The 16383-nt window shown below is 40.9% G+C and overlaps 1 protein-coding gene across 1 annotated transcript; it reads left to right on the plus strand.

Moving 5' to 3' along the window:
• The first annotated feature begins 1512 nt into the window (after positions 1–1512).
• On the plus strand, positions 1513–13119 carry SRP9 (signal recognition particle 9). Its single transcript, XM_042445896.1, has 3 exons — positions 1513–1677; positions 7174–7242; positions 11940–13119. Exons 1-3 carry the CDS (start codon positions 1606–1608, stop codon positions 12057–12059), a joined length of 261 nt encoding a protein of 86 aa, XP_042301830.1. The 5' UTR covers positions 1513–1605; the 3' UTR covers positions 12060–13119.
• The last annotated feature ends 3264 nt before the right edge of the window (positions 13120–16383 follow it).

A 16383-nucleotide genomic window follows, 5' to 3' on the forward strand; every position in this document is an offset into this window, starting at 1 on the left:
CACTATGTATATGTAAATACATTTAGGTTGGGCTTATGATACTGTAATTTGAAGGTATACTGTATATGCTCATGTATAAATCTAGTAATTTAGGTTTAAAAATTGACCCCCAAAATCTTGAGTCGACTTATCCACAAATTCAATCTATGTATGTATGTGTGTGTGTGTGTGTGTGTGTGTGTGTATGTGAAAGGCAAGAGTTTAATGTGCCCTGGAAGTACTGATCCACCTCTACTCTCTCATCTGTCCAGCCTTTAGTTTGAGCACAAATAGTTATGCCAGCTGGAATTTTAAGTTCTTTGGCATTGTTTTCCTTGTTTCATCCTTTAGATTCTTTATTACATGCACCTAAGTTTTTGTTAGGGAATAAAGTCCTAAGTATAAAATGTCCAGATGTGATCAGTGACATGAGGAACTACAAGTCACTGTCAGCTTGCTAATAAGGCAGTTGATTGCAGATGGGTGTCTTGGAAACTAATGATGGTACAAGGTCATGAGGTGCCAGAGAGCGTGTAGCGCAGTTTGTAAACATGCTGTGTCATCCTGGTTGGGGACAGCAATGCAGGTGGCACAGGAAAAGCCACAGGAAGAGGCTGGGCATAGTGGCCTCATGGAAAATGCCTATGTAAGGCCCAGGACCTCAGTGCACCTGTGTGGATTGTTGGTGGATTGGTGATAGTGTGTAGCTCAAGTTAAGGTTCACATTTTGTAAATACAGCAATAAAGAATAAGTGCCTCCTTTTGGAGATAGGTCTGGCTTCAGTGTCCTTCGTTAGCTGCAGAAGGAGGAGTTCCTGGAAAGCCAGACAGCTCCAAGACAGCCAGGTGTTTTTCTTCATGTCTGCGCACTCACTTCCATGACGGTTTTACCCTCGACTTACCCACAAATCATATCAAAATCTGTAATTTTTACCCCAAAACCTGCCCTTGACTTATATACGAGGTCAACTGATACTGGGGTATATACAGTAATTTTAATTTTGCTAATTGTTTATGTCACAACTATTAGCATTACATTCAGCAGCATATGAGAATTACGATTTATGAGTAACATTAATGCAGAAAACATTTAACAAATACTGTACAAACAAAAATCCATTAATAATTTAATATTTAATATTTATCTTATTAAGACAATATAATAATATATTATATAATAATATAAAATAATATAATTATTTATATAATAATAATAACAATAATAACAACAACAATAATAACAATAACCCTAGCACTGAACCAGGGCAGGTCTCAAAGCGGATTATTCCTGCAGTGTGGACCTGTATTTCTTCCTCCTTTGCTGCCTTGCTTTGGCACTTTTCATCAGAGGCAAATGCTGGGTGTGTTTCCCCAGGGGGTCCTTAGGGGGCGCTGTGGGGTTTCTCTCACTTTGCAGCGGAGCAGGGCACCGGAAGCCGCTCGCTTTGTCGCCTCTGTGTTCTAAAAGGCAGGAAGAGGCGGGGCCAAAAGGCGTTTGACGGACGTGGCGCGGGATTGGTGGGAGCTTTCAGTCCAGCCAATAGCGGGGCTGGCCGGTGGCCGCCATTTTGGGTGCGCTGGGGCGACTAGTGCTGAGGTGTCCGTTTGCCGGGGAAGGAGGCCGCCATGCCGCACTTCCAGACCTGGGAGGAGTTCAGCCGCTCGGCCGAGAAGCTCTACTTGGCTGACCCCATGAAGGTGGCACCTGGGGAGGGAAGCACAGGGAGGCTGGGAAGAGGCCGGCCTTTGCTGGGGGAGAGGGGCTGGGCAGTGGTTCTCAGCCTTTGGGCCTCCAGACGTTTTGTACTCCAATTCCCAGAAGCCCCAGTCAGTGTTCTCATTGGTCAGGAATGCTGGGAGTTGGAGTCTCAAAAGCCAGAGGACCAAAGGCTAAGAACCACTGCCCCAGAGAATCATTGGGAAATAGTTGCCCATAGGAAAACGTTGGTCTAGTATTCAACTATACCTCTATGGGCAACTATTCCTCTATGTCTCTCTATGGGCAAGTATTCCTCAGTGGTTCCCTGTGGGCAAGTACTGCCATTTGTTGTAGTACCTCCTGACCTTGGGCAAGTCACACTCTCTCAGCCTCAGGAGAGCAATGGCGAACCCCCTCCTGAAGGAACTTGCCCAGAAAACCCCATGATGAGCTTGCCTTGGGGTCGCCGTAAGTCTGAAACATGAACGAACGCAGACACAACACACAAAACCAGTAGTTCTCAGCCTTTGGTCCTTGAGATTTTTGAGACTTCAACTCCCAGAATTCCTGAAGAGAGAACATACTGACTGGGACTTCTGGGAATTAAAGTCCAAAACATCTGGAGGCCCAAAGGTTGAGAGCCACTGGTCTCGGGAATCATTGGGGAATACTTGCCCATAGGGAAACAGGGAAATACATGCCCATAGGGAGACATAGGGGAATGCTCACCCATAGGGAAACCATACTTGTCCATAAGGAAACATAAGGGAATACTTGCCCATAGAGAAACCATACTTGGCCAAAAAGGAAACATAGGGGAATACTTGCCCATAGGGAGACATAGGAGAGTACATGCCCATAGGGAGACATAGGGGAATACTTGCCCATAGGGAAACATGCTTGTCCATAAGGAAACATAAGGGAATACTTGCCCATAGAGAAACCATACTTGGCCAAAGGAAACATAGGGGAATACTTGCCCATAGGGAGACATAGGAGAGTACATGCCCATAGGGAGACATAGGGGAATACTTGCCCATAGGGAAACCATCTTCCATAGGGAAATAGGGAACTTGCCCATAGAGAAACCAATTGCCAAAGGAAACATAGGGAATACTTGCCCATAGGGAGACATAGGAGTACATGCCCATAGAGAGACATAGGGGAATACTTGCCCATAGGGAAAACATGCTTGCCATAGGGAAACATAGGGAATACTGCCCAGAGAAAACCATACTTGGCCAAAGGAAACATAGGGGAATACTTGCCCATAGGGAGACATAGGAGAGTACATGCCCATAGAGAGACATAGGGAATCTTGCCCAGGGAAACCATGCTTGTCCATAGGAAAAAATGGGGAATACTTGCCCATAGGAGACATAGGGGAATGACTTGCCCATAGGGAAACCATGCTTGTCCATAGAAACATAAGAAATACTTGCCCAGAGAGAAACCATACTTGGCCAAAAGGAAACATAGGGGAATACTTGCCCATAGGGAGACATAGGGGGAATGCTCACCCATAGGGAAACCATACTTGTCCATAAGGAAACATAAGGGAATACTTGCCATAGAGAAACCATACTTGGCCAAAAGGAAACATAGGGGAATACTTGCCCATGAGGGAGACATAGGAAGTACATGCCCATAGGGAGCATAAGGGAAACTTGCCCATAGAGAAACCATACTTGGCCAAAGGAAACATAGGGGAATACTTGCCCATAGGGAGACATAGGAGAGTACATGCCCATAGGGAGACATAGGGGAATACTTGCCATAGGGAAACCATGCTTGGCCATAGGGAAACATAGGGGAATACTTGCCCATAGAGAAACCATACTTGGCCAAGGAACATAGGGAATACTTGCCCATAGGGAGACATAGGAGAGTACAGCCCATAGAGAGACAGAGGGGAATACTTGCCCATAGGGAAACCATGCTTGTCCATAGGAAAACATAAGGGAATACTTGACCATAGAGAAACATAGGGGAATACTTGCCCATAGGGAATCATTGAATACTTGACCAATGTTTTCCTATGGGCAACTATTCTCTAATGTTTCTCTATGGGCAAGTAATCAAGAAGTTCAAGAAGTCTCCTGGATTTGATACATTTCCTGGGTTGATTCTGGCCTAGACTTAGGGAACTGCCATTGCCTTCCTCTGAGGCTGAGAGAGTGTGACTCGCCTAAGGCCACCCAGTGGGTTTACATGGCCAAACTAGGATTTGAACCCTGGTCTCCAGAGTCATAGTCCAGTGCTTCAACCACTAGACCACACTGAGTGTATCTTAATGCTTTTACAGTATTGTGTTTAAACTGTTGGTTTTATGTGTTTTCTTTTTTAATTGTATTTTGTTTTTTAACGTGTTGTTCCCTGTCTTGAGGAGAGGCTGGAAAGAAATAACATTTGTTGTTGTTGTTGTTGTTGTTGTTATTTGGTGGCTGAGTTGCATGACGTATTTTGGTGCACGTAATACAGCAATAATGGGAAACACATGCCTTCCAGACAGAGTGGTCATTCTTTTCCAGGACAACATAATCCTCTATTTGAACCTTCCGCTCAGAAGGAATTCCAAAATGTCCTCCATTTTGAGCATGACTAAGAAGCACAAATTTAGATATCTATGAGTCTTTTTAGCTTTCATTTTGTCATGTTGTACATTTTTCTGGGAATTACTACATTTTTGGTGCCTTGTCCTCCTTTGTGGTTTTGACATCTGCCCACCTTGCTTTTAGATGATGGACAGCAACTCCCAGCAGTACTAACCAGCCTAGCCAATCATGAAAGGTTATGGGAGTTGCAGTCCAACTATTTAGAGAGGGGCATATGCTGTTGTTGTTAACTCAGGGTGACTCGATGTCCTAACCACAGAGGAGGACAAGGCACTGCAAAATGTGAGACATTTTAACATGTAGGACATTACAAAATAAAGGCTAAAACACCAATGTAAATATAAACTCATGTCTTAGTCATGATCAAAATAGAAGACATTTTTGGAACTCATCCTGGACAGAAAGTGAAAATGTAGGACATGTCCTGGAGGAGGAGGATATCTTGTCACCCTGTGATGACTGCCCTTCAGTTGACCCTGACTTATGGCAACCAAGAGGATGAGATATCTTCAAGCTCGCTTATCCACTGCTTTGCTCAAGTCCTGTAGATTCATGCCCATAGACTCCCTGAGCCTATCCATCTGGCATGAGGTCTTCCTAGCTTTCTACTTTCATCCACCATTCCTAGCATTGTTGTGTTTTCTAATGAGTCGAGTGCCTTCTCATGACGTGGCCAAAGTACGACAGCCTCAATTTGATCATCTTGGCTTCCAGGGAGAGTTCAAACTTGATCTGTTCTAGAATCGAACACTCATCTCCAGGAACAAATCTCAAATGAGTTGATTTTCATCTTATCCAGTTTCTTTGCTGTTCAGCTCTCATATCCATACATGATCATCTGGAAAGCAATGGATTTGATGATTCTAACTTCAGTGCTCAGTTGCGTATCTTTACTCTTTAGCTTCTCTGTGTGGGAAATGTTTGCCTGGTTTGATTTCCATGTTATCTAGATTGAATTTTTGGAACTCCTCTGTGGTCATTAATTTTGTTTATGTTAAGCAGTAATCCTGCCTTTGCATTTTCTTTGATCTTCCTTAATAATTGTTCCAGGTCTGTGAAATTTTCTGCTATTAGTATGGTGTTATCTGCATATCTTAAGCTGTTGATGTTCCTTCTTCTTATCTTCACTCCTCCTCCTTCTGAGTCCAAGTCTGCTTTTTGTATGATATTTTTTGCGTACAAGTTAAACAGGTAGGGTGATAAGATGCAGACTTGTCTGATCCCTTGGTTAATTGTGAACCATTCTGTTTCTCCATATTCTGTTTTAACAGTAGCCTTTTGTCCTAAGTACAGATTTCTCATCAGAACTATCAGATATTGTGGCATTCTCATGTTCTTAAGAACCATCAATAGCTTTTTGTTATCTATTCAGTCACATTCATTGCTGTAGTTTATAAAGCATATGCTGATTCTTTTCTGTAATTCCTTTATGTGGTCCATTAGCCATTATGTGTTTGCAATGTTGTTGTTCCCAGTGACTTTGCCTTTCCTGAACCCTTTTTGCTACTCTGGAATTTCTCTCTCCATATTTGATTGGAGTCCATGTTGCAGAATTTAAAGCATAATTTTGCTTGTATGGGAAGTTAATGCTATGGTCCTATAGTTGCTACTGCCTTTTATCTCCCTTTTTTGTGTGGGTGGGTGGGTGGCGGTAAATATTGAATGTTTCCAGTCTGTTAGCCACTATTTTGTTTTACATATTTGTTAGCATATTTTAGTTAACATTGGAGATGATATGGTCTGTGTGGATTCTATCAGTTCAATTGGAATATCACCTGTACCTGGTGATTTATTGCTCCCAGTTTCTCTTATTGCAACTTCCACCTCACTTTTTAGAATTTGCAGTTGATCTTCGTATGGTTATTCATTTCATGTCTTTTTCCCATGTCTCTTCTGTGTATTGCATCCAGTGTCTTTTTATTTCTTTGTGATCTTGGAGTATGTTCCTTTTCTTGTCATAGAGCATCCCAGACTGTGGTTTGAACTTCCCTTGCAAATCAAGGGGAGAGGGCATTTGATTGAATGAAATAGATAGACACCTCCTCCTGCAGTATGTTTATTCTTAACATTTAAAAGATTGGCTTTTTTATTTTATTTTGTTTGATGAAATAGCCTAAAACATTTCTTTCTCTTTGAGGCAGACAGGGCTGTACCTAAATAGTTGCACAGAGAAATATAGCACATTGCATCTGTGGCACGCAATTGTGTTGCAGACTCTTGCTAAATTACATGCTTCTCAATTTGATGAGTTTGATTAATAACAATGATCTTGTATATGCATGATTTATACTGCATCGGTGACTGTTCCAAAGAGGCTTTTAATGGCTTATCAGCTGAAAGTAAATAATGTGCTCTGAATATGAAGGTTTTATCTTGAAGCCAATCTGTACAAGTCTTTCTCTTGTACTTTCCAGCATAAGTTTTCTTACTGTTAACCACCCTCTCAAATGAAATTATATCTAATTAGACATGTTACAAGATATGACACCTCTGTTTATCTGATTCAGAGTTGAAGGTCACCTATATATCTATGAGCAGAGTGGTGAAAGACGAGAGCTTAGGGAGCCCTGGTAGCACAGTGGTTAAATGCCAGTACTGCAGACACTCACTCATAGACACAAGGTTGTGAGTTCGATTCCAGCCAGGGGCCTCAGAAGTCAAAACCGCAAATGTGAAGGGCCTAACTATATTTTCTTTCAGTCCCTAAGTGACAAAGATGAACATGCTTGGTCCAGCTGGTTATTAAAAGGAGGAAACAGGCTATTGAGTTTTGTACAGCTATTTCCAAGGTGGATTACAAAATTATACATGTTACTTTTTGTAGTTGCTGGGTGGAAACAATATTTGCAGATTTGTAAAATGATGTTTGTGTTATTTCAGGTGCGTGTGGTGCTCAAATATCGACACTGTGATGGGAATCTGTGCATCAAAGTAACGGATGATGTTGTTGTAAGTAAAATGTTAATGGTGGGGTTTCTGCAGTATTATCCTCTAAAGACTATGCTAAACTGTTTGCAAGACTGTCTTTTGATTTTGTTTTAACTGAAGAATGATATTTACTGTATATACGCATGTATAAGTCTAGAAATTTTAGTCAAAAATTGATCCCAAAAACTAGGGTTGGCTTATTCTCAGGTCAGTGTAAACACTGTATTTTAATTCTTACCAACAGAGGAGCTATCCTATTCTCTGAGTAGAGTGGTGAAAGACGAGAGCTTAGTTTGTCTCAGAGCACCTAAAAAAGTGTTATTCCCCCTCCACTTCTGGCCTATTTGAATGGCTAGGTGGGAAAATGGCAGCAGGTGACAGCTCTTTGGTACTTCCCCTCAAGGAGAGCTGAGGAATTGAGTTTTGAAGGATTTGAATAAGAATACACATTAGTGTATGTTTGTCAACTGTTTTGGGTTAAAATCAGGCAAAGTTATCACATTAAAGGGTATAACAAGTGCTAACATTGTCTCCACTTTGCTTTGCCTCTTCATCCTTTTTGACATGTGTGAGCTTTCTTAGCCTTGCTTGTGCCTGGTCACCTCTCCCACATGTCACACAGCCATGATTTACTGCACTCTTCATTCAGCCTTTAGGGTGAGCACAAAGAGTTATGCCTGCCTGGATTTTGTAAGTTCTTTGGCATTGTTTCCCTTTGCTTTGTCCTTTACCTCCTTTGTTTAATGCCCCTAAGTTTTACCCTTTTACTAGTATGCCTGTTTTATTTGAGGAAAAAATGGCAGGATACTTTGTTAGCAACAGTATGAATTGCTTGCTTCTTAGAAATGTCTTTTAAATACCACTAACAGGTTGAGTCCCCCTGATCCAGAATTCCAAAATCCTGAATTGTCCACATGGGCGGCTGAGGTAGTGATACCTTTGCTTTGTGATGATGGTTCAGTGTACACAAGCTTTGTTTCATGCACAAAATAAAAAATACGTATAGTATTAACTTCAGGCTGTGTATATAAGGTATATACCAGCAGGTCCCAACCTGTGCTCCAAGCAGCCATTAGGGCTCCGTGTGCACTTCCCAGGTGTTCCATGGCTGCTCCAAGAAAATGAAAGAAATAAAAATTGAATGAAATTAAAGAATAGTAACATTACTCCTAAACACCATTAACTTGTAAGACATATGGTAGGCCTCTTAGGGGCTCCACCATAAAAACTGAGTCTAAAAAGGGCTCCGCAAGTCAAAAAGATTGGGACCCCTTGGTGAATACGAAACCTAAATGCATTTCATGTTTCGACTTGTGTCCCATCTGCAAGATGTCTCATGTATGGAAATATTCCCCCCAAAAATCTGAAATCCAGAAAATTTTTGGTCCCAAGCATTTTGGATACGGGATATTCAACCTGTACTCATAAGTCCATGTTCTTGATGTGAATATGAACCAGTTTTCTCTTAGGTCAAGAATACAGGTTAAAAATAAGTTTAGGCTACAATCTTGTATGTATTTACCTGTGAGTTAAACTCGCTTGTTTTAGCAGGGAATTCTTGTGTAAAAATTGGATTGCACTGCTGAAGGGATTTTCTTTAATGGGGCCTGTGTGTGTGCACAAAAAAGAAAAAAAAAAGAGGCTGTGCTGGGAGTACCCAACTTGAGGGAAAGTCAACAAGGAAGAGCCCACCTTCCTGGGTCCCACCAGCCTGGCAACACTGCAAGACCTCCAATGGCCTACAAAGACTCACCTACTGCCTATGCTCATAGTCAGGCTTGTCTTGAACTTTGCAGACCACCATGCCCAGTGAGAATAATCACAAGGATAACATTCATGCTCCCACTCATGATGAAGGTGCTGCAGACTTTGCTGTTCAGATCCACAAGAGGAAAGCCAATACTGTAATATTTTACAGGATTCTGATGAAGATGTTGCCAAAATAGAAATGATGATGAAGAAACAGAATGAAAGTCAACCATCTTCAAATCCTGATTTGAATCATGCACACTTCCCATATGCTGATTCCCTACACCAGACAAAAAAGATGAGCTGAAGAGTCCAAAACTCTTTCGTCCACCAAAGCCTTACTGCTTTATTGGGATGCAAAGGAATCTTGTAACACCTTTGAGACTAACTGAAAGAATCTGGTAGCATGAAGCTCATAGGCTTGAGCTCACTTCCACAGATACAGATGCATAGGCTTAAAACTACAAAAGCTCATACTACCAGATTCTTTCATTTAGTCTCAAAGGTGCTACAACTTCACTTTGTATACTGATTTTCCAGACTAACACAACTATGTCTTTGAATTCTACCTTTAATGGGGAGGATATACAAAATGTTTTCTATATAATTGAACTAAAAAGTTTTAGGTTTTAGGTTGGCAAGTTCATACAAACATATCTTTCTTTCCTTTATCTGATAGTTGATTAGATAGTGGATGTTGATATTTTAATTGTTGCCTGTTTTTTAACTAATTCTATTTTATATTACTATCTACTGTTTATATGTAGATTGTAGATTGTACGCCATTGGCAGGTTTTATATATGTTTATTGATATGTTTATTGATTGATTATCTGTATGTACAGTGCTGTGTACATTTACAGCGCAATAGAAAATTATAATAATAATAATTTCCTTCCCAGAAAGCACTGTGATAATAGAATCATAGAATTGGAAGAGACCCAAAGGGCCATCCAGTCGAACCCCCTGCCATGTAGGAACACACAATTAAAGCACCCTTGACAGATGGTCATCCAGCCTCTGTTTAAAAACCTCCAGAGAAGGAGATAGGGATGATGGGGGATGAGTTTGCACTGGACTAGTAATTGTACTCTGAAAGTCAACGTCATGAGTCCATAAGAAGTTATAGAAAATATTTTGATGGAGGTTTATTTTTTTAAGTGATTCCTTAATCCATTTTAGCTATTAGTATTTTACATTAATGTAATACTTAAGCTGCCTTGATTCCCAATTTTGAGAAAACTTGAGGTATAAATAAAGATGATACTTTTGTAATACGAGTGTGAGCAATGTGAGCAAGTTCCATTGAACCTGTGGAATTTCTGGGCGAATATGAACTTTGTTAGATTATTTTTGTGAGTTTCCCAGCAGAGAAGGGGACGAGCATCCTGACTTTGGGTGGCTCCGCCCACTTGGCTCCTAATAGGCAAGTAGAGATGAAAACACAACCCAGGGCCCTGGCCCCGCCCTCGTTGGCGGAGCCACCCCGGGAATCCCAGTCTTCTTCCTGCCTCGCTCCTGGTAGGACGTTTTTTCTCTCGTCGCTCTCCGAGCCACTGAGGGAGGTGCCTCTCAAATTCCTCACTCTTAAGACATTGATGTTGACGGCGCTTACGTCGGCAAGCCGTGTTTCCAAGATCGGCGCTCTGTCCGCAAAGAATTATACACCATCAGACTGGACTCTGTCCTTCTGTGACCTGATCCGACCTTCATTCCTAAGGTCAACTCTGTTTTCCACACATCCCAAGACATTGTCCTTCCCTCCTTCTGCCCATGACCCTCCAAGGACTTGGAGAAGATCTGGCATACCCTTGATGTCCACAGGGCCATAAAGGTTTACCTCAAAAGAACAGCCGCCTTCAGAAAATCAGAGGCCCTCTTCATTTCCTTTCGACCTAACTCAAAAGGAAGGAAGGTGTCTGTTTCCACTCTGGCAAGATGGATTAGAGAGTGTATCATCATCTGCTACAAGATGCTCAACTTACAACCTCTGCCCACTCAACCAGGAGTGCAGCTGCTTCAGCGGCGCTGACCACCAATGCCCCTCTGTCTGAGATTTGCAGAGCAGCCACGTGGAACCTCTGCACCAGCTGGCCCTCCCTAAATTTGGACTGCTTTTGTAAATCCCAAAGTCAGGATGCTCGTCCCCTTCTATGCTGGGAAATGGAACGTTGGACTTACCTGATATATGTCCTTTTGCAGCAGAGAAGGTCTGAGCATCCTCCCCACCCTGTTACTGCCTACTGGCACGGGTGGGTGGCCCCATCAAAATTTTTCGTAGCCAAGACCCTTCCAATAAATTTTAAATTAACATACACAAGGGTTTTTTCCTTGGCTTGTCATTGACTGGGATTCCCGGGGTGGCTCCGCCCGTGAGGGCGGGGCCAAGGCCCTGGGTTGTGTTTTCATCTCTACCTGCCTATCAGGAGCCAGGTGGGCAGAGCCACCCAAAGTCAGGATGCTCAGACCTTCTCTGTTGGAAAAGGATGTATATCAGGTAAGTCCAATGTTCTGTTTCTCAACATCTACTTGGTTGTTTGGCTAGAGCAAGGATGAACAGCCTGTAGCCCTCCAGATGCTAATGGGCTACAACTCTGATCAGTCCTAGTCAGTATATCTGATGATGTCAGATGATGGTAACTGCAGTTGAATAATATCTGAAAAGTTCCAGGTTGCCCATCCCTGTCCTAAAGAAATAGTTCTTTCCTTGAAAGTATGAGTGCACCAGTCTATGTTTGCGAGAGAAAATAAGACCTAACTTGACTTAGAACCCCCGGACTGGATGACAGAAACATTTCTGGGTCCTTATAAGAGGAGCACATAACAAATGGCATCCTGGAAACATGGTATCTTGTTTCTAGAGCAATATTTTTGTTGCTGCATCTTGATGTCTCTTTTGTAAATTCATATTAAAATTAGTTTAAGAAAATTGAAGTAAACCCTGATAAATTTACCTTCCCTTTCTTTCAGTGTCTGCAGTACAGGACAGATCAGGCTCAAGATGTAAAGAAGATTGAGAAATTCCACAGTCAGTTAATGCGACTCATGGTAGCCAAAGAATCCCGGAATGTTGCCATGGAAACAGAGTGAATATCCTGGAAGAATATGAATGTTCTAGTTATATTTTACAGGAGGAAAGTATGGCTTGGATATGGGTAAATTTGGGAACAGATGTTTAGTGGCATCAAGTGGATTATTAAAATGTAAAGTGGGTTTCTAAGAACCTTCAGGCTCCACTTCAGAGTGGCTGGGTGACTCTATGCTTTCATTTGAAAGCCTCTATTTATTTTTTTTAATTTCAGCAAGCAGATATGCATGGCCTTTGCTGGAATACTAAAGGTTAAAATGTATTTGGCCAAGATTTATACGCTTTCTTTTGGGCATATCAGCACTGTGCTCAAAAGAGAGGAAGCAGACATGTTTTTTTCTGAGAAGTGTCAGGATGCTTTTGTATAGAGGGAGGTTTTTTCTTGTTGAATTTTATGTTACTGTATGTTAAAGTAAGGTAGACAGTTAATTAGCATAAAACTGGATGTAATAAACTTGATATATGTACACTATATACACAATTGAAGTGATAAAAGCCCCTATTAGTAATAGGCAAGTGTTCATACCAATACATTAAATATTTTACTTGAGCTTGCTGCTGAATCATACTAGACTTTGGGCCATAAGAAAGAGCTAAGACATAAGACCACATGCAGAACTTCTGTCTCTGAGTGTTGCTAATATTATGTGATGCAATTAAGACATCTGCACAACTTTTACAAGGTTAGCCTCTGATTACACTTTACCGTTGACTATACAGTCTTCATCATTTATCCTATTCCTTGCTATGAAACTGTCATCACTAAATGTGATGGCATACTGCATGCTGTTAAATACAGCAGTTGAGAAACAAAAAAATCCAGATATATTATGTATCACTTACAAGGGGTCTGCATAGTTAATTGTGTTAAATCAGAATAAGATGTTGTCTTAACTGCTTTCTGAATGCTTAGCGAGTCATTCTGTTCACCAAGAAAACAACCTTGGCACAGAAACCATTTTTTTACTAGCTAGCATTGGTTCCCTCTCAAATACATATTATTGTATAATGTATTGGTCATTCCATGTGCTGAGATCAGAAAAATAAAAACACTTGCTGTCATTACTTCTCCTGGCTTATCTCCAGAACTTATATGGTGTTAATATTCATAATGCATTTGTGTTTCACCTCATGGTGATTGAACTTGAGCCATTTTCACCATTCATAGTTGATGTAATATAGAGACACACTTAGTCTTGAGTCTCACTAACTTCCTAGCATTTTAATTCTATGGCCATTTGAAACATTTTCTGTCCTGGTACCTCATACCAAAGTGTGTGTGTGTGTGTTTACATCTGTAACCTATTCATTTACTGCAAGAGGAGTGAGGAACATCTGAAGATTTTGTAACAGTTTCTGTAAGGCCTTATCTGAATGGTGCCTGCCAAGGATGGAGAGGAGATATTATCAGATACTTGTGTGACATGGGAGAGGTCACGCTGCCACCAAAATATTACTTTGCTTGAAAATTAAAGATTAGAACTAGTATAGACTGTTCCTGCTGGCACATAGGGCTGTATGGCCTTAGAAATCCATTACACAAGAAATGCTAGATATGAATGCGTGGATGATAGCAAAATAAAGTTTAACAATAGTTACTGTGGCACTGAGACACAGCCTTATCAAAAAGAGTATTAAATGATCTATGAGGAAGTCATGGATTTGAGCCTTACATATCCATATTCTGGTCTGGCTTGCAAGAAAAAAAGATTTGTCTTCAGCTTATAATGTTAAAAACTTCCCTGGCTTTTTCTCTGATCTCTTTTCTGTTCTATCTCTTATTCTTGTAGCAATTGACTTTCTCTATAGATACTCCTTTAATTTGCCATAGCAGAAGAACAGAATTTCTAATGGAATACAGTAAAGATCCTTCATAAAATAACAGAATGTTATAGTAACTTGAAGACTATGTCTGGTGTCATGCTACTGAAATAAAGTAGAGTGACACCACATCAATTTCCATGGCTCAATACTATGGAATTCTGGGATTTGTAGTTCAGTGGTGTGCTACAGCTCCCTGACGGAAGGCGAAACATCCAACAAAACTACAAATCCTAAAATTCAATTGCATTGAGTCATAGGAGGTAAAGTGCTATAAAACTGCTTTATTTCTGCAGTGTGGCAGCATCCTATATCTAGGGGATCCTTTTGTTGACCTGTGCTGGCATAGTTGAGTGTTATACTAAATAGATCTAATGTTTATAATGTTATATAAGGAGACGTGTAGTGTCTTCTTACAGAAGCTGTTTGCTTGGCAAGGCAGTAACTGCTGGATGGCACCTGGACACATCTACATTCTGACTGCAACGGCCACTGAGTAGGTGTGGAGGTATGCCAGGCATGCTCCTTGTATTGGTTCTTCCCTGCCTCGCAGCCTTGGTGGCATAATTTTATGCTCCCATTGGCTTTATACAGGATTGCCTCTTAGATACTTTATTTGATGTAAGATTTTGTGGCTCCACTGTATTTCATCAGATGCATGCACTGATTATTATACACATGCAGGGTGTGTACAGGACATAGGTAATTAGTTGGGAAAGATGGAACTAAATTGCAACAAGTACAAACTTAATTGTTATCATTATTAACAGCATAGTAGCTAGGAGTAATACTGCAGATAGCTAGGTAGCTAACAGCATAGTAGCTAGGAGTAATACTGCAGATATTACATTTTAATTCTCTTTCTAGTTTGTAGGTATATAAGCATATGCACAGTAGTTAGCTAACTCAGGATCACATCTTCATAGAGCTGATGAAATGGGCTCTTTTCACAAGTGCTTCCAAGTGTCTCAGTTCTTAATTGTTGCTGCAGTTTCTGCTTTTCCTGTAATTACTTTTCACCACTGTCCACTGCTTTCTCAGCAGCTCCTCTTCCAAAGTGTTTAGCTGAAGCACAGTAGCTGAATGAGGCTGTGACCTGCCACAGAAGTTTGCTGTTCCCTACCTGGACCATAGAGAGAACTTGTATATGATATGCGGCACAATCATACTTTCAAGAAGCTGCCCCACATCCCATTTATATCCCTGCAGAGAGGCAAATGAGGAATGCCAGGTTAAACTGGGGCCCTGCTTCTTAAACATGCTAGCTAAGGGAACACTTAATTGCTTCCTATACAGTGTTTCCCCAACATTGGTCCTCCAGGTGTTTTGAACTTTGACTCCTAGAAGCCCCAGCCTGATTAGTCAACAGTAATTCTGGGAGCTGAAGTCTAATACATCTGGAGGATCCAAGTTTGGGAACCATTGCTTTATACTGAGATAAAATGACTGTGTAATGTTAATAAGACATGTTTATCTGATCATTATAAATATTTACAGCCATGTTAGTAACCAAGTGATTAATTCGAACAGTAGTTTCTGACTGACTGATTGTGGAAATGTGGGTGTCAGTTGTTGGCCAAACATTGAGGATAACAAATTTTTATGAATTGATGTGGTCTGATGAGAAATAATGGGCTATTTCAAGCATCTGGAATAAGCCATACATCTGCAAAAGTATAAAGTGGGCACAGTAGTTTATCCAGTTCTGCCATGGATTGTGAAATACCCGTAGCTGCAGTAGTTACCTGCAGGCTCTAGTTTGCTCTAGCTTGATTTAGTAAATAGATTTCGGCCATGAACATCTAGCATTGGAATTTTTTTGACTTTGGTTATTTTAATTATTGCACTTACATTCTGCCTTGCTTCCAATATGAGATCGAAGTCAGATGACAATTTTAAAAAGATCCAACTAAAACATTAAAGTTGAAAATGGGCTAAATATCGACATTATTATAAACATGATTAAAACACTAAACCCACTTAAAACTGTAAAAACACATTTTGTATACACAGAGAGAGCACATCACACATGGCAACGCCATAGTTAATATTCAGAAGCTTGCCTAAAAAAAATGCCTTCACCTAGCGTGAAAGACAGAAGGGAAGGAACCAACCAGACTTCCCCCTAAAACCTGGCAACAGCCATAGAGAAAGGTTGTTTCCCAAGTCCTTGCCAACTTCACCTACAAGGGTAGTGAGACTGCGAGAAAGCCCTCCCCTGCAGATGGAATGCCTTGGAGTGAGGTGGAATTTCTCCTCCTCTGGAGATGGCCATTTGTGTTGGGGGTTATTTTCAAATTTTCCAAATAAATTTCAAAATGAATAATTAGACCGTAGAGTGGAGGGAATCCTTTTCAAATTTGCAGATTATACAAGTCTAAGGGGTGGCTAACACATTGGGAGAAAGGAACAGAATTCAGAATGACCTTGACAAACTAGAAAATTGAGCAGAAATTAATAAAATGAAATTCAATAGAAACAAATGCAAAATTCTACATTTAGGTC

Source organism: Sceloporus undulatus, chromosome 1 (genome assembly GCF_019175285.1).
Source record: "Sceloporus undulatus isolate JIND9_A2432 ecotype Alabama chromosome 1, SceUnd_v1.1, whole genome shotgun sequence".
Taxonomy (NCBI): domain Eukaryota; kingdom Metazoa; phylum Chordata; class Lepidosauria; order Squamata; family Phrynosomatidae; genus Sceloporus; species Sceloporus undulatus.